Source organism: Cyrtonyx montezumae, unplaced genomic scaffold, assembly GCF_038088225.1.
Source record: "Cyrtonyx montezumae isolate F1298 unplaced genomic scaffold, pur_monq_1.0 scaffold_8, whole genome shotgun sequence".
Lineage (NCBI taxonomy): Eukaryota > Metazoa > Chordata > Aves > Galliformes > Odontophoridae > Cyrtonyx > Cyrtonyx montezumae.
The window spans coordinates 807,922-834,576 of NW_027072089.1; the positions used below are offsets into that span (position 1 = coordinate 807,922).

Genomic DNA, 26,655 nt, shown 5'->3' on the forward strand with positions numbered 1-26,655 from the left:
TAAGGTCAGCAGGAGATGCTTCCCCATTCTGACTGCTTATTGTTGTCTCTGACTGCTTTGAGTTTTGTAATCTGTCCTCTTGGGAAATAAGGAATCACTGTGACTTAGTCACTGAGTTGCAAATTATTTCTCTCTAGACGCGGGAAGAGAGCATGCTCCAGCAATATAATACGCTCAGGAAACAGCAGACTTTAATGTCTTGAGGACAGCTCTCAGATAACTGTTTGACATAGAAAAGTTTCCTACTCAATTTTCTCTTCTTAAACTCAGTACACACTTGTTGGGAGTTCTTAGTCACACTTGATGACTAACAAGATGGTCATGTGGTGAAAGGAATGAGCTAAAAACTTATTGCACTAAGGTTCATGTAGAAACAAGTGGGTGTTGGCAAGATTTGCATGATGAGGTTAAAATACTAAGGCCTGAACAGTAGGCCTTGAATCAAAGTTGACCTCTAGATGAATCTTATAACCCAACATTACATATCATCAGGATCTGATCATTAGCAAAATATGTACGATAATTAGTGAAATATATATCTTGGACAAAACATCTCATCTCGCAGATGTAGCTTAGATAAAGCACTATGAGAATGTGTTAACCTTTCCTTGTTTAGAAGCATAGTGTCAAGGCCTACTAGTACACAAACTTCCTTGGTTTCTCCTTGAGTCCTGGCCAGGCTTGAGGTGGAATCCAAAGGGAAAATGAAACCAGATGTTTCCACCTAATTATCATGTAAACTTGTTTATTCAACAATATAAAACATGGACCCTCTTGTAGTGAAGTTGGAGACCTCTCCCACAAGTGGGCACCCCAAGTACTGCTGTCTTCATATAGTAATGGTTAGGGTTAGCTGCATTGCCTTGTTCTGCTGTATCCTTTCACTTATTATCTCATTGCATTAAATTTAAGTAAAAGTAAACACACTTCTTTAACTTGGTGTCTGTGATATTTGTGCTGACCCTGTCCACTGGCAGAGCAGGGGTCTATGGCAATAAACAGAGCAGTCTTTCACAGATGGAGAAAAGTCATAGTTTCATAGGTTCATAAGGTTGGAAAGGACCTACAAGATCATCTAGTCCAACCATCCTCCTATCACTATCCCTACCCAACTACTAAATCAAATCCCTTAGCACCTCATCTAAACGCTTCTTGAACAGCGCTAGGGATGGTGCCTCAACCACCTCCCTAGGCAGGCCATTCCAGTGCCTGACCACTCTTTCAGAAAAAAAATGTTTCCTCAGGTCTAATCTAAATCTTCCCCGGCGCAACTTGTGGCCATTCCCTCTCGTCCTGTCATTATTTATCAGGGAGAAGAGTCCCACCCCCTCCTCACCACAACCTCCCTTCAGGAAGTGGTAGAGTGTGATAAGGTCTCTGAGCCTCCTTTTCTCCAGACTAAACAATCCCAGCTCCCTCAGCCGCTCCTCATAAGACTTGTGCTCCAGACCCCTCACCAGTTTTGTTGCCCTTCTCTGAACACGCCCCAGGGCCTCAATGTCCTTCTTGTAGTGAGGGGCCCAAAAGTCGCAGAAATACACAGAGTAAAAGTCTATGGGATAACCAATAGGAGAAAAACAAAGGGAAAATAGTTGCTTCCTTTTACCCTCATTACAAAATAACAGCAGAAGGAGACACCCACTAATTATGAATAACAACCTACTTATAAGACACAATAAACTTGATTGCCCTCTGCAAAGCAAAAGGTGATCTTTACCAGCATGTCCCCTGTGAACCTGACAAATCTCCAAGAGCACGAGTAGAGATGGCTATTTTGACTTTGGTCTTGATTAACTCTGGAATTTTCCACCTGGTTATGCCATCCCTGGAGCAGTTTTGGAAAAGCCTGAAAAGTGTCAGGGAGTCATGAGAATAAGGAAATAATCCAGTGTTAAATGAATCGTATTAGACACAAAGGAAACAATACGTTGAACCACAAAGACCAATAAAATATCCTACTGATGGCTACTGCTAGAAACCACCTCCCGTGTTATTCCATAAGGGTCAGAAAAAGGGGGTTTTGACAACTTGTTCTTTTGTGTGTTCTGCTCCCTGCTGTGCAGGACTAGTCTCACCTCAGAGGAATACTGAAGTAGAAGTACAAGCTCTTACAAGACACATCCTATTTCTCAGAATGTCAGAAGCTGATCTTAAGAAATTCAGAGGAGAGATACAAAGAGGAATGGAGAGAAAATGATTTATTTAAGAGGACAGATCGAAAAAGAGACATTGTGAGAAATGGCTTTTTTTGAAATAGATTGAGAATTCCAGAGTGACAATTTGTGGTATTGTAAATAGAAGTCTGATTTCCAGGAAGCACTGGATGTGGAGAAAAACAGACCCACTAAAAGATGCTTGAAATAGAAGTAAACTGTCATTAAATAAAACATTTATGGAATTTCAAAAGGTATTTGAGAAATACAACGAAAAAAGGAGTGAGCACTGAAGCTAATGGAAAAAAATGATAAAGAAAGGAAGGCTGACGCAAAAATTTGAGAAAAATGTTTTGTGTGAATAACCATTATCTAACTTCATTTACTGTAAAATTGACTTTATTAGAGCTATAACAGTGTAGGTGTGTTGTGAGTCTGGCCTTCTGTTTCTGTGTAATAATTAAGACAATGGTATGAGCCCTGGAAAAGGGATTACAAAATGCAAAATACAAAAATGCACTGCCAAGAATGTTTCCCTCTGCCTGCAGGCTCCGCTATTTCATCAGTGCAGTTGCTGCTTCTGTGGAAAGATAGGAGGAAATAAAGGCAATCAAAGAGAGAAGAGACAGCTCCCATTTCCCATTACTCATAAGACTGGAGGAGCAATAAACCAGGTGCTAAAGGGACTTTTCCCCAAGGTGCTATCCTCCTCCATGGGCTCCAGCATGGAGAACTCCCACATGCACATTACACACCCTTTGGTTGATTTCATGACTGGAACCTGTAAAACGGCTTCCATTCAAAAGGTATAAAACCTGTCCTCCAAACACCTTGCCAGTTCAGCTGAGAGGATCTGGTGGAGATGAGGACTACTCCTGTTATCTTGCTGGTTGCTGTCCTGTGTGTGGAGCAAGGTGAGCCTCTAATGCTGTAACCAACAAGAAGACAGAATTTAGGGAGCTATCATCAGCTTTGCAGTATTGCAATGCCACTGCCATGCAACTGTCAGCTTCCAAATATACCTTGATTAACAATGAGCTCTCTATTTGCTTCAGAAATAAGATCCTGATAAAGTAATTCTTTCCAGCAGGCAGTACCGAGTGATATAGCCCTGTGTTGCACTGGGTGCTGGATTATATTCATACAATGGTGTACAAGATACTTCTCAGCAATGCAAGTTGAAAGTGCCAGAAGATAGAAGAAAGTGTATTTTTTATTCATATTGGTTTTAAATATTTTACATTCTTTTCCATAGTGCGACTTCCCTCATTGTACGGAGCCATGTGTTTTGTCACATGTTATGTTCCCTAGGAAATGCAGCAGTGAGTTTTTTTATAGGTGAAATCAGAGTCATAGGTGCAAGAACTTTTCCATGCATATTCAGTGTTAAAGGCATATTTCTCCTGAAAGGAAGCCTGAAGTATTCTAAATGTGAGTCTTCCTTCTCAGACTGAACCATGCGTATTGCTGCTTTGATACTGGCACGTAGGAATAATGATCAGATTGCCAATATCTCCCCACGCCTGATGGTTTCCCAGAAACCATGATACATATCTAGCAGGGGTTGAGAAAGAGGCATTTAATTAATTCTTGCTCTCTGCTGTATTAAACCTTTACGCCCACGTTATTTTGGACAGATGGTTCTGCAGCATGCCTAGAAGTTTTGGTCGGTTTTGGGGTGGGGAAAGGGGTAGAAAAAAATGACTTTATGCCCAATCCTGAGTGATGTGAGATTCAAGACTCTGGCAGAACACATTTCATTGGCATACTTCATTGCTCTAGTGGGATGGTGATGTTCTATGTTGATATTAGCTTGCAAATGGATGTTAGGACAGCCTTTTACACAGCATATTTCTGTAGACCAGTCTAGATCAGAGAAAGCTAGTAATATTCTAACACAAGACTTCTACACTCAAGATCAAAAGATCACAACTTTCCATTCTAATAGAGACAAAGGCAATCTAGGACACAACCATTATTTCATTCTTCTCATATATCTGGGGTTCCATCCCACTCCTATGTTAAATTTTGTTCAAAACCCTTGGTCTCACAGCCCAGCAAACATGGTCTGTTTTATTTGTTTCCACGATCTCACCGGTATAGAACATTATGACCAGAAAAAATCTTAAAAAGTCAAGATTCTTTTCCCTGCTCCAATGCTAGGCCAGATCAGGCAGATGTTCATCAGAAGAACCTTTGAATGTTTACAGAAAAGAAGATAAAAAAGCCTGGAACTGCTCAGACACTACTTCCTTCAGTGAGCTAATCTAAATATCTAATGAGCACCTCTTTTCATGTAGTTCTCTGTTTTCACCACAGGGAGTTTATTACCTTCTATGCAGTATCTTTTTTCTTCCTTGAAGTGGTTTACTGTGTCTTTCCTCAGTGCTATCTTGCTTTGATTAAGAAAGTTAAATGCTTCAAACATTTTCTGCAAGGCTGTATTTTCAAGATTTCTGACCACTTCTCTTCCCTCTCCCCTGGTCTTTGTCCAAGTTCTTTGAATATTTTTTGAAGTGCCACATGCAGATTTGGACGTCAGTGTTTCAGCTGAGGTCTCAACAGAGTGGAAAGGCCACCTTGCATACCTTCCACATGACATTGCTGCCCGTGTTCCTTTGAGTGATGTTTGCTTTCATTGCTGTTCTGTGACACTGTTTGTTTCCACTGTTTACACTACCATTCCTAATTGTAACATAACCTGTCTTTCATCCTACATTTATGGGGTCAATCTTTATCTTAGTGCAACATACTTTTCTTTATTGAACTGCATACATTATTTTTTTCATCCTTTTGTTACATCCATGAATCAAAATCACCTAGAACTTTTCTTACAGTACATTTGCAGCTATTTTCTTTCCCTTCCCTTCCCTTCCCTTCCCTTCCCTTCCCTTCCCTTCCCTTCCCTTCCCTTCCCTTCCCTTCCCTTCCCTTCCCTTCCCTTCCCTTCCCTTCCCTTCCCTTCCCTTCCCTTCCCTTCCCTTCCCTTCCCTTCCCTTCCCTTCCCTTCCCTTCCCTTCCCTTCCCTTCCCTTCCCTTCCCTTCCCTTCCCTTCCCTTCCCTTCCCTTCCCTTCCCTTCCCTTCCCTTCCCTTCCCTTCCCTTCCCTTCCCTTCCCTTCCCTTCCCTTCCCTTCCCTTCCTTTCCCTTTCTCATAGAATCATAAAATAGCTTGGGTTAGAAGGGACTTCAAAGATTATCAAGTTCCAACCCCTTTGCTGGAGAAAGGGTTGCCAACTGCTAGATTAAACACTAGATCAGGTTTCACCCCATCCAGTCTGGCCTTGAATGTCTCCAGGGATGGACCATCCACATCTTTTGATGCAGCCCAGGATACAGTTGGTCTTCTGGACCACAAGCACACAGACATGGCTCATGTCCAGGTTTTCATCCACCAAGACTCCAAGACTAGGGGGACTGCTCTCAAGGACTTCTTCTCCCAGTCTGTATGCATACGTGGGACTGTCACGACACAAGTGCAACAGCTTGCACTTGGCTTTCTTGAACCACATTATGTTTATAAGAGCCCATCTTATGATTTATTCAAGGCCCTTCTGGGTGGCATCCCTTCCTTCTGCTGTATCAACTTGTCCTAGTTTTATGATTTTTTTTTATCAGTATTCCACATCATAACATCATGTAGTACACTGGGAGTTAAAGATGCTCCAGTTCTGTGGACTGTCCATAGTTCTGGGTATACCTGTCTCAGAAGAGAAGAACTACATAACCCAGAGGACTGTTCTCTGTTCTGTTTCCATTTTCCATTCAGAGGGAAAGATAAAACTGTTCACATGTCACAAGACAACCCTTTTTCCCTTTCTGTTCATCTTAGCAGTGCATGTACTTCCTAGCTATCTTCCTTCAACACTAGAGTAAGGCCTTTAATTTTTAGAAATTCTTTCATTTTATTTGATTTATTAGCTTCAGTTCCAATTACACTGTATTATATTGTATTATCTTGCATTCTGATATTGTATTTAGTAAATTAACTTTCCTCCTCAGATTGTTGCTGCTGTTTTGTTTGAGGCCCATCTCCCTATCTTTTCCTCTCTTTCCCTTTCCCTCTTTCCTGGGGCGTGGATCCTCCCACCTCATTACTCAGGGAACTGAGCAGAACCGGATCATAAACCATTGACACAGCTGCACCACTCAGCCTGGTATCATCTGTAGACTTGCTGAGGGTGTATCCAATCCCATCATTTATGTCATAAAGATGTTAAAGAGTATCAGTCCCAAGACAGACTGCTGGGGGATAGCATGCATCACTGACCTCCACCTGGGCACAGAGCCATTGACAGCAATCTTCTGGCTGTGACTATCCAATGATAAGTCCACTCTTCAAACCTATATTTCTTAAATTTAGAGACAAAGATATGGCATAGGACCATGTCAAAGGCTTTGCATGAGATCCAGTAAATTATATCAGTTTCCCTTCCTTTGTCCACTGATGCCATCACTCCATCATAGAACTTGCCTTGGTGAAGCCATGCTGGCTGTCAAAGATCATGTGCTCGTCCCCCATGTGCCCTAACATCTCTTCCAGGAGTATTTGTTTCACAAGCTTCCCAGACACAGAGATGAGACTCCCTGGCCAATAGTTCTCCGGGTCCACGCTCCTCCCTTATAAATAGGAATGACATTTCCCTTTTTCCAGTCACTGAGGACTTCACGTAACAGCCACATGATCTTCAAGAACTTCTAATTTAATAGTTTCTCTGAACTACATTGCCCTTGTACTTCTTTGTAGCCAACTTCTTATCAGGCAAAACCACACTCACAGAAACATGTCCTCTAGTTCCTTTCTGCCCTTTCTGTACTGATAGAGTCCTCGCATTTACCAGGTGCTTGGCAAGCATTTTGTGTTGATTCACTTTCCAAAAAAATCTGTATTTTTAAATAAACAAATCCCCTCTCCTACACACACAGATTTTACTCTTGGTGATTTTGAAAGCTCACCACAACCAAGTCTCTGAATCAGTTAATCTGTTGAGCTAGGATCTGGTTTCTCATGCATACTGTGATTCTGTTTTTTTTTTTCTCTCCTATTATCATCATGTTCCATAGGCTTTCATTTTTACCTTACAGCCTTCTGCATCTCTCGGCAAGCACAAACATCCTTGGTAGACAGGACAACTCATTGTTATCTGTCTGTACTGCTGGTCATCCTCTATATTTGTATTTCAGACGTATACCACTAACTCAGCATTTCCCAGTTAAACCATTCTTTCGGTTAAGACTTCCCATTTGCTGTCTATCTTACAGTAGTATGCAGAAGTTCAACACAGAATCTAACTGCTCTCCCCAGGCTCCCTACAACTGGGGTTAGGCCAGCTCAGTTAGTGGTGTTTGACCCCAAGAAAAGATATGTGACAATACCCTCCAAGACAGTTAAAAGAAAAGTAGAACACTAGGCAATGTTTGTCTCCTCAAAATACTTCAGGACTCAGGTATCCTCAAGTTTTCCAGCGCAAACTCTTAGGGAGAAGCAAATGAGCAGTCACTGACAATCCACCTGAAGAAGCTCTCAGAACAGAGAAGCTATTGCTCCACAATAATCTCCATCATAAAAGTCCCCCAAATCCTCAAATTCCACTCACATCTACCACTACCAGAGATTGCAAGCAAATCGATAATACTTCTCAGTCTGAGACATGTGAGACAGAGAGGGATTTAACATTGCTGCCACAGGTCAAGGGATAAAGTTAGTCACTGGTCATTCACACACAAGATTTTGTCAGGATATAACTAGGAAAAATGTAGATACTTCCATTGCAGGTATTGGAGTTCTTAAACTACAAAATGTGCTCCTTTCCCCTCCCAGTTTATCCGTTTATGTGCTATGTGTGCCAAGAACAGGAGTCCAACAAGGACTGTTTAACCATTTCCATGTGTGCAAAGGAAGACAAATATTGTGTGACTGTTCGTGACAATGTTGGAACAAGTAAGTTACTGAACAACTCTTTATTTGTGCTGTAGGAAAAGGAGACCTATGAATTCATGCTAGTCACAGCCGCATATGAAAACAATAGCCCCAATCACCAATTGTTAGGAAACCCTGCTGCTCTCTGTTGCAAACACTGCATTGTCGCTTGATACTGTTAACCAAGAGTTGGCGAAATGCTGACACCATGTACAGCAACAGCAGTTAAACCATAATTCTGGTTAAAATGTCTTATTTATTGTCTATCTTAGACTGATACACATAAGACTACTCTGCCCAGACTTTTTAAGGTCAGACTGGACCAGGCTTTGATCTGGCTGCAGGTGTCCCTGTTTATTGCAGGGGAGTTGGACCAGATGACATTTAAAGGTTCCTTCCAACTCAGATGACTGTATCATTCTATGCTAATTTCACTTTAGAGACAGATATAACTTGGAACTCAGAGAAGACCAGCACCACATTGCAGCAGTATTGATATGGCCAGACTGCTGCTAGTCCTGAGAGGACCTATTTGCCTTGGGGACTACTCCCTAGCCTCTTATTTTATTTTTTATTTTTAAAATAATGATAACCAGTGCAGATTTAGCTAGGAAAACATTATATCAATAATCCTTGCATTTTATTCTTTTTTTTTCCCTTCTCTTCCACATTAGACCTTGACAAGCCTAAGTATATCATCTCTAAGATGTGTTCTCCAATATGTCCAACAAGAAGTCAGCAACAAAACCAAACCTACCGGAATGTTTCATGCTGTGAGAAACCATTGTGCAATGTGAATGGAGGCAGCAGCAAGCAAGGCAGCTATGGAGTGTTCCTGGGTGTCCTAGCTAGTATCACTTACATTTTTGCCTGTGGACGGTGATGGGTTAGGAAAAGCTCCTTGTGTTGTCATTATTGTCTGAAATAAAAGTATCTTGCACTGGGATAATTACTGCTCTCAAGAGCTCATGACTTGCAGATGAGCTTTACCTGGGATTTTCAATGATCTCAGTAAGTTAGATGCTGAACTCCCATTGATTTCCTAAGTCTACTTGAATCTGAAGTGTCTTCAGACAGTCACGTCATCTAAGAAAACACATAAAAGACCCTTTTGACATGTTCAGGCTTCAAATCGTTACAACTTTGAAGAGATTCTTGAAGACATATTTCTCTCACTTTGAGTTTCTTAAAGCTGTGTGGAATCACAATCCACCCTGCCAGAAACACAGGTAATATTTCTATAGCTATGTCAATGCAGTGGAGAAGCTCAGTATCTTTTTCTGGTCACAGTAAGTTGGTTATCACACATCAGTTTATAAACAAGAAATAAGAAGTAAAGTTTATTTCTGGCAATATTTTGGAAATTTCTCCAGCCTCAATCGGCAGCAATTTCTGGCTCCCATAGCTGTTTGCACTTGGAAGTGTATGATGAGCACTCTTCATCTCTCAGCTCTGATGTGTCAACTGAATTTGAAGAAAAGGCAAAGATGAACACATGTGACCCAGAGAGGATATGCAATGTCTGGTACTGGGGAGATGGGCGGGAGAAGGAAAGGGTTTGGTATACTGTCTTCTCATGGATCTGGTCCAGCTGGACAAGAAAATGTCTCCATATCTATTTCCCTTTTTTTTTTTTTTTCAGAGCCAACACAACCCAACTGTTGTGCTATCACCAAACTCAGTCATTTAGAGACTGTGAGATAGTTGAAAGAAAACCATGGCATAGAAATGATTGATTGTGCTGGGATTTGTTGGGTTTTACATTCCAGGCTCTCTGCTCCCTCCTCTCCCAGCAAGAGCTGCAGCTGAAGGGAGGCAGAAAAGCTCTGTATGAGGCCTGGGGATGCCTACAGAGAAGAGGAGCAGGCAGCTTAAGACTAACATAAATAGCCCAGAGCTTCCTGGTCATAACCCCTGCTGCAAGCTCATTTCTCTGGAGCAAAAATAAAAAAGAGAAAAGTTGGCAGCAACACTTGCTCAGCTGTGTTCTGACACCAGGACTCATCCTAACAATTCAAGGCCTTTGTTTTGTGGTTGTTCCTTTTTTTTTTTTTTTTTTTTAATGAGATGCTTTATTTGGCGGCTAAATGAGATCTTTAATTTGTCTAAGGCATTGTCTTGAAAGTCAGCATATTTTTGGCTGCAAATTTGGAAGGATGCATTACTGGTGATGGCAACAGGGTCTTGGTTTCTCTAACCACAGGACTCAGTAAGATCGACAATTCATTGGAATAAATGGAATCAACCTCACAAAGTGGGGCACATGCATCCTTGCCAGTCTGGCCAACTTGGTGAGGGATTATTTAAAGTAGGAAAGATGGGGGAATAGGAGAGTTATAGAGAGCACCCAGATAGCAACTCAAGGCTGAAGTGGGTATAACTCCTTCAAGTGCTGGATTAAAGTACACACTAAGGTGACACTGTTGTGGATGTTTGCTACAGGATGCCTATCAGGGGGAGGAAGTAGATGAGGCCTTTACAGTTCTGTATTCATTGAGGAGGAAGCAGGGTAATAAGTAGGACTGCAAAAGTAGACTTCAGGAGAGCCAACTTTGACCTCTTCAGGGACCTCCTTGAATGAATCCTATGAGAAAAGGCCCTAGAAGGAAGAGATCCAAGGCTAGTATTGAAGGATCACATCCTCTAGCCTAAAGTATGATGTATCTCCATGGGCAAGAAATTGAGGTCCTGGCAATCAGGAGAGGTGACTGAAGACTGGAAGAAAACAAATATCATCCCAGTCTTCAACAAGGGCAAGGAAGATCCAGGGAACCACAGGTAAGTCAACTTCACCTCAGTCCCTGGGAAAGTAGTGAGACAGCTTATCCAGGAGGCTATCTCTAAGTATGTGGAAGACAAGAAGGATTCACCAAGGCAATATGCTACACTAACCTACTGCTTTTTGTGATGGGACAACAGGCTGGATGAAGGGAGAGCAGTGGATATTGTCTACTGGGACTTCAGCAAGACTTTCTACAGTTTCCCATTATTCCTCATAGTCAAGCTCAGGAAGTGTGGGCTTGATGAGTGGATGCTGAGGTGAACTGAGAATGGCAGGTCTCAGAGGGTTGTGCTCAGTGGCATAGAGTCTTTTGGAGGCCTGTAGTTAGCAGTATCCCCAGGGGTCAATACTGGTTCCAGTATTGCTTAAGTCATTTATCAATGATTTGATAGTGAAGCTTCCAATGCAAGTTTGCTGATACAAAACTGGGAGGAGTGGCTGATGCTCCAGAGTGCTGTGCTGCTATTTGGAAGGATTTTGACAGGTGGAGAGATGTTATATGTTGTCTGGCTAAGGTCCCAGATCATCACCAGTCTGGTAACTGCTTTTCCTGGGCTGGAGAAAGGTGTAGGTCAAAGGTATGGGTTCCTATGGTGCAGGAATTTGGGCACAGACTGACAAATTACCTCTTAATCCAGGAAAATATTGTATTTGCCTTTTCCAATGAAGCTAAAGTGCATGGCCATATCCAAGATCATGTTACTGGTGATCTCCAGGATTAACTGCATTTGTTGGCAGCAGACATCCAGACGATGCTTAGGGATGCTCCTTTAGCACAAGGATCTGTTCTGGAAGATGATGCTTAGAGGTGCTCCTGTTCTGCAGTCTCACAACTTTGAGTTCCATACCCAGAACTGGGAGATGTGCTTTGCATCCAGATTGCAGTAGATACAATGGGAAGGCAACCAGAGACAGCAACCACACCTAGTACATGCTAGTTAATGTGCCAACTAACACATCAAAACCAAGAACATTTAAATGAAGCAGGCCACAAGAAAAGGTGGCTTTTTCCATATGCACATTGGTAAGGGGTATTAAGCAAACTAAGTGGTGACTAAGCATAGAGGAAAAGAAATCTTGGGCATCACAGCTACCAAGCTTGTTTCACCTGTTTCTGTTTCTTCAGGATGACAATCAGGGGATTTCCCAAATGCAGTGTCCATTGTTATAAAGGGGATGGGGAAACTCTGGCGAAATACAGAGTAGTCAGCCCAGGCTTCAGTCTTGGAAGGAAAACAGAAATAAAATGTCATACAACTTGTAATGGTGTAGGGGCTATCATGGAGATGGGAATGAATAGCAAGAATTTTCTGACAGATGGGTGTTATTCCCACCTGTGACAAAGTGGCAAAATCTGTAGATAATGTACTTAGTGGTACTTATCACATATTTTAGTGTTAATACAGCTTTTGTCACCATAGCACATGACAGCCTCATAAGGAAGCTAGTTCACAAGCAAGTAACTGTTAGTGGCTTGATGTCAAACCAAAAGGATGTATTAAACAGGATCCTCTGCATCTTGCCATGGTTCTGGTATGATGCAATATTTTAATACCAGTTTGAAAGATGGACTAGGGAATAAATAGATTGAGCTTGCAGGTGACACACTGGGAGAATGTGAGAAAGAGAATGAAATCTGCACAGGACAAGCACAGAGCTCTACTATTACTGTGGACATATCATTTGCACAAATACAGGATGAGGAAATGCCCCTTCTAGGCATTTGGCAAAAAAAAGAAGTTGCAGAGGGTGTCAGATCATGCATTTAACATCTGTCATATTTGAGAGGGAAATAGAACAAAAAAGAGGCCTTGCGTCTATTGAAAAGTTGCACACTTCACACTGGGAAGTGTAAACTGGAGTTTGATGGGATGAGATCCTTCCAGTCTCTTCCCCAGTGGGAAAGCTTGAGCTGCTGCATTCTCTCCACTTTTTGTTTAAGGGTTGGTTCACATGGCCACAAAGGAGCTTTTAGATAGGATCAGAAAGGATCCTAGCATCTCAGGGATGAAGAGCTGCAGCTGACTGCTGGGAGAACTGCCTCCAGCATCAGCAGCTAGAGCATCATAATCCAGATGCATGATAGAAATAATGTCCTCAGCATCTCACTAGCATATTCTCCCTCCCCTCCCCTCCCCTCCCCTCCCCTCCCCTCCCCTCCCCTCCCCTCCCCTCCCCTCCCCTCCCCTCCCCTCCCCTCCCCTCCCCTCCCCTCCCCTCCCCTCCCCTCCCCTCCCCTCCCCTCCCCTCCCCTCCCCTCCCCTCCCCTCCCCTCCCCTCCCCTCCCCTCCCCTCCCCTCCCCTCCCCTCCCCTCCCCTCCCCTCCCCTCCCCTCCCCTCCCCTCCCCTCCCCTCCCCTCCCCTCCCCTCCCCTCCCCTCCCCTCCCCTCCCCTCCCCTCCCCTCCCCTCCCCTCCCCTCCCCTCCCCTCCCCTCCCCTCCCCTCCCCTCCCCTCCCCTCCCCTTCCCTTCCCTTCCCTTCCCTTCCCTTCCCTTCCCTTCCCTTCCCTTCCCTTCCCTTCCCTTCCCTTCCCTTCCCTTCCCTTCCCTTCCCTTCCCTTCCCTTCCCTTCCCTTCCCTTCCCTTCCCTTCCCTTCCCTAGAATGTTTAGATGTTGTGCTAAGGGACATGGTTTACTGGGAAAATACTGGTAGGTGGATGGTTGGACTGGATGATCTTGGAGGTCTTTTCCAACCTTGGTGATTCTATGATTCTATGATTTTTTTTTCATTACAGCATAACTGTGTTTTGCTATTCAGGCTAGACTTTACTTCATAGAACAATGTCTGGCACCAAATGTGACCCCAAAAAAGCTCCTTCCACTGACATCATATAGGAAGATCAACCCAAAGGGTATTCAACTTCAGAATACCTCCATGGTTCCCAGCAACACGAGTACAAGCACTAGACATGCTGACACAGCTCTGTATAATATGAATGAGATAGGAATTTCTCTTTTTTCAGCTGATTTGTCACCCAGGTAAGCCCCTAAACACCATGCAAAGCACTGTCATCATGCACTATGAAGTTCATCATACATGACAGATTTCATCACACATGACAAGAAGTTCAGTGTTGGTGGAGGAGAACCAGGAAGCAAGCACTGGCTCTGTGCCTGGTGCTCACAATAGCTCATCTGGGACCTATCCCTGGCTCCAGGGCCTGCTCCAGCATAAGATGTAATCAGAAATTATATAACCTGCAGACACTGCTTTTGGGAACAAGAAACTCTCTTTCTGAAGTCTAGAGGAAATGAGTGTAACGAAACTCTGGGAGACAAATCTTCTGGGAGAAGAAAGCAATATTATCATACAAAATTTTAAGGCAGGTCGATTTTGCCCTCTCAAACTTATTTTTACAGATTTAATCAATTGACTTTCTCACAAGCACCAGCACGTGTGACACTAGCCAGGTGATCTGGCCAGTGTCAATTCCATGGCACACTTAAACAAGAAATGACAGCTATGCAGTCCTCACCATACTTCTAAGGCATTTGGCAGAGCACAACAAGCTGATTTTGGATTTGCCTCTTATAGTCTTTAAAAGGAAAGAAGCTATCTTGGCTCATTTTTCCTTTTATTTTGTCTCTTTTAACTCAAAAATACTGAACTTTCCAGTTGTTTTGCTTTGCTTATCTGGGTATTTTATTGCTCCCAACATATCTCCATTCTCTTACTTAAGGTCAGTTTGTTGTTCTGCTTTGTTTGAAAGCAATCTAATACAGAATAGGATAGAGCAATAAACACATGCCTTTCCTCTTAACCCTTGTGTTTCTGTTTCTTTTAGGTGCTTTCACACACATGGACATACATCCAATTGTATTTTACCCATACTGAACTTAGTATTTCTACTACAAAACTTCAGAAATCCAGCACCTTGCCTACAGCTTCACTATGACACATTTTTGATGGAAGAGATGGGAGAGGACTGGAATGCTTCTTCTCTTCCCCAAATGACCAGGCTTTTAATGCCCTGCACTTGTAGAGAAGTCCCCAAGCACAGAAACCTTTGCAGGAGGTTTCAGAATCTCACTACAGTTCAGAAGAGACCAGGAATGGAAACAAAGCTACAACATGTCTCCAAATTTCAGGCAGGAAAAGGAGATAATGATTGAAGATGGGATACCTGATATACAAGTATAGGATCAACCAGCAGACAGAGCTGGAGAAAAGGCCACAACTTAAGTCCAATGGACATATAGAAGATGAGGCCAAAAACAAAACTTGAGATAAAGTAATGACAGCATGGCTTCAAGGTTCACTCGGGACAAGGCTGGAGATATGCACACCAACCACATAGTCCAGACAAGGACAAAAGGGTCAGGTTTGGGTAGAGGAGCTGGTTTATAATACTGGAGGGCATCATTCTAGAGCAACCTTTCTTTGGAGGTATTCTGGTTGTTCTAGACGGGGACATATCCTCCAGCACACTTCAATAGCAACAATCAGAATGCAACTTTATGCTTGAGTAATGACCTCTGCTTAAAGCTTCACTGTTCAAAAAGCCTAGAATAAACAAGCAAGACAGAGTGTGAGTCATACAGAATAGAATTAGTAAGAATGCTGCTGCAGATACCAATTGGACATGCAGCAGTCAGTGAACTACTTTCACCTTAACGGTTCTGGGAAAGAGGGAAATCTGACATGTTGACATCAACTACAAACAGAAGTTCATAAATCTGGCAGCCTGACTATGACTGCATGCTCCTGACTTCCTCTTGGACTGATCAGACAAAGGACCTGTTTTAGTATACTGCAGCCCAAAGACTGTGCACTCACATATTCAGGAACACCAGTTATTTTGGGTTTGTCCCCATGGGCTGCAGCAAAGAACGTGTCATCAAGGTGGTGGAGAGTAAGTGAGCATTTTGGCACCATAGAAAGCAAGAAAGTCCAAAGAAACATCTGTGGATTGGACTGCCAATGAAAAAACCTGTGTCTGGAGCTGCCTGTGAGGAACATGCCTGAAGATCTGCTGGCAACTCTGATCCTGAAGCGCCCAAAGGGGCTTCAGGAGGAGAAAGCTGAACACAAGGTTGGAGAAAATAGGTATTCTGTGTTTTACACTGAGATGGTCTTGGCAAGTGGGACAGCATCTTCCAAGGTTAGACTTCCTATCCTCCTCAGCAGAACACTTCTCTTTTCCAGAGAATGTTGTAGCTAATGAAAAGAAAGGACTAGAAAGGACTCCGTACTCTTCTTGTGTCATCTTTGCAAAGTGGTTTTAGCAGATTTGCTCTGGGAAGATATTCTGCTCCACCAGCAGAAGAAACACATAATTTGTTTCTATACCACTGGGGTATAGGTTCCTCAGAGAAATAACCCTGGCCAGAGTCAGGCATTCTCCCCAAGCCTTGAAACAGAGGAGATACAGACACCTGGTTACGTAAATGCTGAGCAAGCTTTCAGCAGTCCCACGTTTCAAACTCCCAAAGTGCCAGTTCAGCCCTAAAGTCTTGCATACCTAGTAATTCCAGTTTTAATTGCTGCACTGATCTCCACTAACACGCTCTCTTGACCCGTGAAGGGAACTGCCATTATCTTCATTTCCTTATTTTCAACTAGCCATTTCTCCCCAGCACACAGAAAGCCATGTAATACGTAACTCTTGCATTAATTTGCTTTCAGTTCCAGCTGCTTCCTTTTACCTCCCAAAGTAAAAGGATTAACTTGAGCATATCTCTTTACCTGAATCCACTTTTTCCCAGCACAGATCACATTCCTGCTGCTGGATTTTATCCCTTCTGACTTTCTTACTGCCTCTGAGGATATATTTTTCCACCTTGCATTTGCAATATGATATCTACACTTCAGCAAAGTCATTCAACAAGCCCCAAACCTACGAGGCTGGATCATTCAGCAGTGTTTGGCTGTACATTGCTTTGCCAGCCTCCTTACCAAGGCTGTGGTATGGGAGATGTGGGCATGACCAGTTTGCTTTTAGAAGAGTTTCTTTACCTGGTGCTTTTTCCATACCATGGAAAAAATGATCCCTAGGCATTCTGTCCACCTGTTCTACTTGTAGCATCCTGCAATTATTGCTGTCCCTACCCAGTCATTACAATATTACTGGGATGACATCACATCCCACCCTGAACTGTGTCCTGTCACTCTGAGATCCTATTTATTCCTTCCTAGCAGAAGAAATAATTCTTTCCACTAAGAGGTGGAACTGCTAATGTTAAATTTGTGGGGGTGGGGAAACCAGAGAGCTGTAGGTGTTTGTATGTGTCTGCTGGGGATGGGTGGAGCATACAATGCACCAAAGGGATAGGAGGGATGAAACAACATGCTGTACTTTCCTGATAACCAGACATGCCATGAGATTGCTCACATACGGACTATAAAAAGTCAGCCTGACTCTTACAAATAACGCATGAACTTGTCTGTTGGGCACTCTGACACAGCCATCTTGCAAGTTCATGAGAACGATGGTGCACAGAACAACTGAATTATATTCAGGCTATTGCAAAGCTGAAACTTGACAGGTTTTGTGCATCTGAGTTGGAAACCAAAGAAAGAAAAAGCACTAGCAGCCCAATTCAGTGGAAGACATTACACCACAAAAACACACCACTCATACTCAGTTCCTGCTAGAATAACTGACAGTGATAAATAAAAATGAGCCATAAAAGAAATGAGGGAAGGGGGAGCTTGTGAGAACAGATTTGGTTTCAAAGTAGAGGATTGAACACACACTGAAAAAGTCAGGAGCTGGAATTTCTTCCAACAAGACTCAGACTCATTTGCCAGAAAATGCTGTTCCTGCAGAATTAAACCCAGCTGTAGCACACGGAGTTTGTCAAACCTGCATTCCTAGACTGCCTTCATCAGCAGACTTCACAGTCTCCCTCCCTCAGCAGCCACTATCCAGCTCATTTCCTGCAAGACTTTGCTATTTCTCTGGGACCTACTGAACCTGAGTCACAACTGCAACCCTTTTTATTGGACAACTCAATACTCTGAAGACCTGTCCTGCCTGGTAGCTCACTGTTCCATGCTGTCTCTGCTGCTTGGCCTTGTACTTTCAAGATTTCCAACTCTCTATTCCTAATCCCATTTGGGATCTAGTAAACAGGTCAGAAAATTGGTTGCTTATTTGCTTGGGTCTTAGAATAATAAAATCATAGAATCACCAAAGTTGGAAAAGACCATCAAGTTCATCTTGTTAATCTATTTTTGTATGCATGGGGCTGTGGATGCAACATGCATGAAAAGAAGGCACCACACATGCCAGGAATCTTCCCACGTATGTATGGGTTTCTGCATGCAGAGGATACGGGCATGAAGGGGGCTATGCACAGAGGGAGCTGCACACACATTGCATGCAGGGTGTTAGTGGATGTATCAGGTGCACACGTGCACGCAGGGAATATGTACATGTGTGTTTTGGGATCACAAATACAGTAGGTGAAAAGAGCTGTGAATGCAGAGTGTTGCTCACGAGAAGAGTTACACGAGTGAGGTCCTGCATGTAAGGGGCCCTGCGCATGAATGCCCTTCCCCCAGGGAAATCGAGCGAACGTGAAATAGGGGTGGAAAAAACCCCGAAGTGGGGGAAGGGAAGCAGGGGGCCAAGGGACAGCTGGCTTTACTCCCACACAACCTCCGATCATCCCGCGCGCAAAACCGCCCTTCAGCACCCATCCCTCTCCAGGCCCCCGGAGCGACGAAGCGGGGAAACGAAACTAGCGAAGCCAGGGGAGAGGAGGGGGAGGGCGGTGCAGAGTGCGGAGGCGGGCCGCTGGGCGGCGCCGGTGGCCTTTTCCCGCCTCCAGCGCTCGGACCTACCGCCAGCCTTGCGCGCTCGTCGCTTCTTTGCGCATCTCGTTGGCCCCATTGCTGCACCATGAAGGCGTTTCTGCTCGCCGTGTTGGCTGCAGTGCTGTGCGTGGAAAGAGGTAAGAGATCAGCCTCCAGATATCACCACCTTTTCCCGAGGTCCTCCAAGCTTTTTCCAGCCCCTGCTTTGGGGGCGAATTAGGGGGAAGTGGTAGGGTCTGCGTCTTGCAGGGGGTGGTCTGGAAGTTGTAGGCATGCGGGAAGGGGCGAGGGTTATGAAAGAGGTGGGGGAAACAGGGCTGAGCCATGAACGGGGTTGGCGGAGGTTTTGGGAGATGGGGGGGACCTCTCAGCAGTGTTTCCCTTGCAGCTGGAACTTCAGTGCCTGTATTATAGGTGTGCACCTCCAGCTGCGTACGTCTGCATTTTGGAGCTTCTCCAGTTGCAGCTTGAACAAAGAGCAGGGGTGGCTCCGCTCCCCCCTTTCGCTGCAGCGTGTTGGGATAACGGCGCTGAAATGAGTTGAGATGCTACCGAGGAGAAGGGAGGAAGGGAGGGTGGAGGGGAGATGGAGCCCTGCCCCAGTAATGGCAGATGGGGCAAAGTGTGGGGAGAACTGCTTGTGATTCTGTCTCTTGTTCCCCAGCGTTCTTAACGACAGGCTGATATGGCCAGCGGGTGGGGAGGTGGCACCACCAAGGGACGGGGCCCTGTGGAGGACGTTTTGGAGTTGCTCTTGTACCCGGTGCCAACGTGCTTCATGTTTCTGGGTGTGAAACTGCAAGTTGGCTAAGTTGTAGGTCTGCAGTCTCCATGATTCAATTTTCGCCTAGCCGAACTCCATGGGGTGATGCAAAAAACAGTGTTGTTTTTGTATGGCAGTGCTTGGAGAAAGCCAGACAAAGAGCAAACCGAGGGAATTTTTTGTCATCTCACCTTCTTGTTAGGAAACACTCGAGGACACCAGTGAGAATAAACTAGTTTTCTGCGCTTCTTTTATCACCTTTCTCTTGGGATTCGTGAAACAACAGGCAGTTTAAGCGCTGGGTCTCCATCAGAGGCCAGTGAGCATGTGCTCAGGCCCAGGCAGCAAGAAGTTAATGCATTTCCCCCCCTCCCAGCCCTTTCCAAAAAAACCACTTAAGATTAGGTTCAAACCCAGGCAGAAGGGTTTGCTGTGAGTTTGTTTTATCTGCAAACATTTCCAACACATCCAGGGAGTTTTTTGTTCAGTGTTCAAAGTGCCCCAAAGAGCTGGTGTACTGTATGTAAGAATCTTGTCCCTTAGGAAAGAACATTTGGCGTAGGGATGAATGGAGAACTGCCGAAGCAGCAGCATTTTTCACTGGTGCTGCTGAGCTTTGGAGCGGGCTTTTAAAGGCTTTTTTTGTTGTCCCTGCATTGCTCTTTGCAAGAAGGAATTCAACTTCTTATCTGAAGAATTATACCAAATGATCTGCTCTGCTTTGGAAGCCTTTTGTTCCTCTAAGGAGCCAAGCAGCAAACAAATAAACACATAAATTCTTCTCATTGAAGAAAACTGCCTTTTCTAGTTGATGAAAACGAGGCTTTCCTTTTGCATTGTTCAGTCTGATTTTTTATTTTAGCCTTGAGCTCCAACTCTTTGCTCTGTCTCCAGCTGCGTAAAAATAATTCTGCTCCCCTCTTGTGCCTTTTGTCTGAAGTATGCAGCCTGTTTGCTCTCAACTCTGCAGTCGGTCATTTCATTCTGTTTTGCCTAAGCAGAAAGCAGCAGTGGTTAATTAAGAGTGAATATTTCCTCTCTTAAACTATGCTGCATCCTGGAAGGACTTAGTCTATGTTAAGACAAAGGGTAATAGACAGATGTGACAAAGGAAAAGGTGTGGACAGGACAATGTTAAGAACATAGATTTAGTGGCAGAGGACTTAATGCCTAGAGGCGCTTTTATTTGTACATACAAATATTTCTGATGTGTATGTATCTGTAATCTTTAAGGCTTAATGAACAGTACTGCATCACTCAACTTGTGTGTTCTGCATAATGAGCAAATACTTATGGGAATGTACGTGCTACCTTAATGTTCACAGGAAGCCTATAATCCACTTAATTCCTGCTTGCAGATGATTCCCATGAAATGGAATGAATCGCTTTGCCTCAGTTTACCGTCATGGTGGTTGCAAGAAGAAAGGTTTGGGACAGTCACCTGAAACTTGAGAGCAGGGATATACTGGGGATAGTGGAAGAAGTGGGAGCCAGGCTTTCCTTGGATGTCCCAGGCTGACTTTTGGTCAATGAAGAGTGGCAATCCATGGAAATTACATTGGCAGTCAGTGATGGCCCTGCAATGATTGACTCAGTCCTGCCTCTCAGTCCTCTTCCTCCCCTAGACTCAAAGGCAAGGTCCACTTCGGAATCTTCCCTGAGGCCTTGACTCATCTGGTGGCCCTGTAATCCTGACTGCTCCATATAGGTTGTGACTGCCCTGTTGGCATGCTCAAGTAGCACTACTTTGTTGCCAGGATCGTTGGCAGACTGATTGTGATGGTTGAAGGCTCTATGAGACAGTTCAGGAAATTGTTGCTAGGGGGTTGTGGTGTTGGATTCTTCTCCAGAGTGTGACATTCAAGCCCGCCCACTAACCTGCTTTGATCTGTTTCCGTGAGATTTGCTATTGTGTTTGTGTTTTATTTTTTTTCCCCACTTTGGCCATTGCTGCTCAAAAATCATTCTTCTGAGCACAGTTGTTATTTTTTTCCCCGATTTTCCTATATAGGGCTTTTTGTATTTTTCTGAGATAAATAAGATTGAGAAGAACCTCAAGAGGTCATGCAGGCCCATTGCAGAGTGGAACAGCTGATATCAATATTTTTCCAATTTATTCTTCAAAATATACCACAGCAGGGACTGTGAAGCCTTAGCAAACTCATCCAGGGCTTTTCTGGTATCCCTTTCTTAGGATAATCTGTTTGCCATGGGAATGAAAGGGATAAGAAGGAGGAAGAAGGCAGCTTTGCACTTCCTCCCATCCTGAATCCTTCACTCCTCCATTTTGCATCCTATAAACAAGGAGGAGAGAGGCAGGGCCTCATGGAAGAGTTTGCAGTCTGAATGCTCCAAAATCAGAGCCTGTCAAGCATTGGGAACAGACATGCTCTGTCTGTGTATGTAGGTCAACAATTGCTGAGTGGATGTGATGTTCTTATATGTAAAATACAGAGAAGATCATCTGTCCACTGCAAAATACATGTCTGTGCTGAGTCACTGGTCTAGACTGTTTCTGCAACCATTTTCCTCCACTGTGTGCTATTTCCCAGTCTTTCCTTTTACATGGGCAGGCCTCGAGGATGTTGGATGGGAGCTAGCCTAGTGCAATCCATTCCTCTGGTGTAGGGGGTAGACCACATTAGGGGGTCTGCTATGTAAGAAATCATGCTTATTTGCTACCCTTTGCCCCAGATTAGAAGAGTTAGTTGCAAATGCTACTGTCATAGTGCAATGACTCCCTGTTTAGCTAGGCAGTGCAAGTCTTTGCATATCATGCTGCAGTGTTGGGCTTACTCTTGCAAGGAAATCATTTCTACCATATGTTAGCTTGAGCATAGCCTGAGCTTTGTGCCCTGCTGCCAAAGGCAGGCCATGAAAAGCTTAAACCTGTAGTCACATCACACCCGGGACATTTCCCATCAGTGACCACTGCAGCAAAGGTGAATAAGTCCAAATTTCAGACTCCAGCCTGCAAGCCTGTGCTTGTTTTCATGTTTCAGGTTGTGATGGACTTGCTTTTAGTATAAATAGAAGAATACCATAAAGTAGCAGGCTGACCTGCATTTACATTGAGGTTTTAGTTGGCCAACCAACCAAAGTCTCCAACCAAGATCTTAAAGTGTATTCCTTCTGCTTGAACCCTTTAGTTGGCCAAGTTTTGGGAACAAAAACCTGTCACAGATTGACAGCAAACATGGGCTGTGGCTGGGTGCAGTGGGTGCTGAGTGTTGGAGGTAAGAGCCACAGCAGGGACATCTTCCCACTAGCCCTTCACTAAGATGTGCCATTTTCTTTCAGCTCACACGCTCGTCTGCTTTTCGTGCTCCGATGCATCGTCCAACTGGGCCTGCCTGACACCTGTCAAGTGTGCAGACAATGAAAACCACTGTGTGACCACGTACGTTGGAGTGGGAATCGGTGAGTGGTGTTGGTACCTTATGCCCTTCTTAGCTGGATCACCTAGGAAGGTGCAAGGTTTTATTTCATTTAGTTGGAGAGTGGAAAAAGTGATGCTTGGCTGCTGAGTGTTGGACCATCCCAGGAGTGTTTTATGAGGAACTTGCTGCCAAACCAAGTCACGTTAAAGCCCATGTGCATGCACTCATGCTAGGAGTCTGAAGGGAATTTAGAAGTGGAGCGAGGAGGTTGCTGATGAATCCAGTGGATGGGTAGAGGATTTCCTCCACAAGAAATTTCTAGGGTTACCCTTTTTTGCCTTTGCCCTGTGCTAGCTGTTGTTTGGGTTGTTATCTCTGAGTCCTTCCTTTGCTTTCTTCTCTGAGTGCAGCATGATTAGGAATTTGCAGATTCTTTCACCATGCGTGTGCTTTTCACAGAAGGGAAAAGGCACCAGGAAAAATCTGAAGGCTCTCTTAGGAAAGTAGGCTGCCCTACCAGGTCTTCTGGTGGCATTGCAGAGCCCACATCCCACCCTGGCTTGCCTCACTTCACTCCACTGCCAGTGTGCAGGAGGGAAGAGTGTTTCAAACACAGCTTTTGCACCCCGTAATGTGGATGGATTGTGCGTGCACAGACAGAGGCCAGGAGCTTTTTTAAACCTGTCACCTGCTATTGTCTTCCTGTTTCTTGTGCTCACTGGTAAATGTGATATGTGCCAAGCTCAGAACACAGTGTTTGCCCCTTGAGTCCCTCTCTGGTTCTCCCTGTCTCGCCTGAGGAGCCCCAGGATCAAGCTTGAGTGGGATTTTTCAGTTTTTTTCCCACCAGATTTCCAAATTCTGGACAGCTGCCTGGAAGAGGTGTTGTGTAGTGTGGAAAGTCAGCGGGGGTGTTTCTTGAGGTGCAAGGGCTGATGTAGGTTACTGAGAAACTCTACAACCTCTGTGCTGCTTGTCTTTTCAGTACTGTTATTTCCTTTGCAAAACACGATCAGAAAGCTGAAAAGTTTTAAACTCATCTCCTCTCTTGCTTTTATTCCCAATCTAAATTCAGGCAGCAAGTCTGGCCAGTCCATCTCCAAAGGCTGCTCTCCCATTTGCCCCAGTGCCGGGATTAACCTTGGCATAGCAGCTGCCTCCGTCTACTGCTGTGACTCCTTCCTCTGCAACATCAGTGGCTCCAGCAGCATTAAAGCCAGCTATACTGTCCTGGCCTTGGGGATCCTGGTCAGCTTTGTCTACGTCCTCAGGGCTCGTGAGTGATGGGGAAGGCCAAGGAAGACCCTGCGCCCTGGGGACCTCTGCACCTCTGCAACATGGCGCCTTGTCTTCCATTGGCCGTCACAGGTCTCGTTAGCTGATGTCTTCTCTATTGCTGCCTACAAGGAGATCTTCTACTTCTCAGCAGGCCTCCAACAGTGATTGTTTCCCAGACTTTACACTCTTCCAGTATCAGAGACTTGAGTGGCTGGGCCTAACCCTTCTCTTCCTCCTTTGGATATACCCCACTGCACTCTAGCACTTCCCAGTGGATCGTTTTGGAAGGGTTCCTGCTTTTTTAACCTGTGCCCCCAGTTTTTAAGGTTGCTTTAAACAAGGCTGGGACTCAACAAGAAGCAATTGTCCCCAGACACTGCTCACTCAAGCATTCAGATGGCCCTGGAGGTGCCTGATACCAGTATGCCCTAACATGTCCCACCAGGCATGGGGAACGCATGACCCCAGTGGAGACAAATTCCCAGCCCCTGCAGCCAGAGTCTCTTTTTATAAATTTCTTCCAATCTTGGGCTGACTTTTTCTGGAAAACAAATGACGTGTACCTTGTCCCTCTGAGCTCTGTAAGTGCCAGACCTGAATAAACATGCTCCTGTTGTTAACCTGAGCAGGGATGTGTACTGTGTGTGTTTCGTTGCTGCCACCAGAGAGATTAGGAACACTTGAGGAAAACTCAAATATTATGCGCAGCATGAGAGCTTCTTACCCTCTCAAGTGTCTTTTGAGTGCTCCATCTCAGCAGTTCACCTCTGAGCAGCGAGTTCACCTCCTCCCTGTCCCTCTTTCTGAGAGCATTGATAAAATACTTTTTGGCCAGCATGCTTCACATCTCTTCAGCATCGCTTTTTCCAGGTGCATTTTAGTGAAAAATACCAGCCATTGGGATCTGAATCAACCCTATTGCTCCTAACAGTGCGAATAAGCCCTGTACAAGTTAGTCTGTGCAATACAGAGACTTGTTGCCTCAATTTCACAGCTTACAGACTTGGGATTGTGATAATGGATAACATCGATATCTAAATGAAGCAGGGCAAAATGTCTGTTTGCAAAATTTAATGAAGTCTGAGGCAAAGAGATCAGATATCTGCAGTCCCTGGATGGTTGATGATGTCTGTGGACGACAGAAGGTGACTTCACCAAACCTGCCACTCCTGACTTCTAGATCCCAGGATTTTCCCAGGTCTCTCCACAGCATTGCTCCTGGAAGCTCTCAGCCATCCCATGTGAGATGTGTCTTCCTCCTGCCTCCGTGTTGTGCTGGTTTCCTATCTACCTTTCCTACTTGCTAGATTCAAAATAAGCCAAAAGTGAGCCTTAATCTTAGGCGAAAACTTGCTGTCAATTCCACAATTTGGTGAGAAGTGCACTGGGCTTTTTTTTAGCAGCAAAAGTTGAGTGTAGCATTTGACTATACTCAGCCTTGCCTTCCTTTCCTATGATTGTGTTTCTTCTACTTGGTGTCAAAAACAACAAACTTACAAGTGGCACAGGCTGTTCAGTTATACCTCTGTCCCCACTTAAATGAGTAGTGAACAACTTTTCAATGAAAGACGAGTGCAGTTGTATAGACATCTTACAACAAAAGCATGACAATGTCTTTTTCCCTCCTCAGTTTGTTCCCCATCTATTAATTAAAATGTCATAGATGCTAATGATGGGGTATACAACAGGAATGGCTGGTCATTGTGAATGACTAGGTGATGAGTCTGGTAAGAATGCATGGTAGTCTATTATCTCACTAGGATTGAGATGTGCCTTTGGTTGTCTCAACCTCCATTGTTTTCCAGGTTTATCAAGGCTCAATCCTGCTTGAGGTGCACTGTGATCCAGTGTCCAGCCCTCTGCTATGTGCATTAGCATGTGGCAAGCCATGGAAGAAGTTCACAGGGGTCAGGCAGTTAATACTCCCTAGCTTCCCTGTGTCTAAGGCTTCAAGCCTCCCTCCTGAGAGGGATAGAAACCTTTTTTTCAGGATAAAATTGTTCCTTACTGCTTCATGTGAGTAGATGGTGTAGTTCACAAGGGATTAATGTGGATCAAAGGGATGGGGGTGCCATCATGGGAGACCAAGGCAGCGCCAACTGTTCTACCCATCAGCAACAGGACACAAGGTCTTCTTTTCTAGCTACCTGGTAATCTTAATTTTGGAGTCAAATTATTCTTACAACAGCAAGCAAAGAATTAGACTTATAAGACATTGGCATAGTTATGTTCTAATGCATGTTCATACCTTTACAAGGCTCCCCTGTGGCTGACACACCAGAGATGGTGCCATGGAATAAGTCTATAAGCAGGACTGGAAGGCATGGACACTTCTTTCAATCATAAAATTATAGAATATCCCAAGTTAGAAGGAACCCATAACGATCATTTAATTTAGCTCCTGGCTCTACTCAGGACCACCTGAAAATCAGACCAATGGCCCATTCCTTCTTATTTTGTCATTTCAGAGTTTCCTAATACCAAAGGCTTGGTTGTGCAGGAGAGCAAGGGGGCAGAAAAAGTGGTCAGCAGGCTATATAACCTATACAAATAAGTTATATTACTGGCATTATCAAGGAATGTGATCTGAAGGTTAATTTGCACGTGTTCTTAAGCAT

General features: G+C 44.3%; 2 protein-coding genes across 2 annotated transcripts; both read left to right on the forward strand.

The window, feature by feature from the left end:
* The first annotated feature begins 2,971 nt into the window (after window positions 1–2,971).
* LOC136058746 (lymphocyte antigen 6E-like) lies at window positions 2,972–9,705 on the forward strand. Its single transcript, XM_065752430.1, has 3 exons — window positions 2,972–3,067; window positions 7,974–8,093; window positions 8,747–9,705. Exons 1-3 carry the CDS (start codon window positions 3,016–3,018, stop codon window positions 8,953–8,955), a joined length of 381 nt encoding a protein of 126 aa, XP_065608502.1. The 5' UTR covers window positions 2,972–3,015; the 3' UTR covers window positions 8,956–9,705.
* An 8,933-nt stretch (window positions 9,706–18,638) lies between these two features.
* Window positions 18,639–24,662, forward strand: LOC136058745 (lymphocyte antigen 6E). Its single transcript, XM_065752429.1, has 3 exons — window positions 18,639–18,753; window positions 22,680–22,799; window positions 23,835–24,662. The coding sequence occupies exons 1-3, from the start codon at window positions 18,702–18,704 to the stop codon at window positions 24,041–24,043; spliced, it is 381 nt and encodes a 126-aa protein (XP_065608501.1). The 5' UTR covers window positions 18,639–18,701; the 3' UTR covers window positions 24,044–24,662.
* The last annotated feature ends 1,993 nt before the right edge of the window (window positions 24,663–26,655 follow it).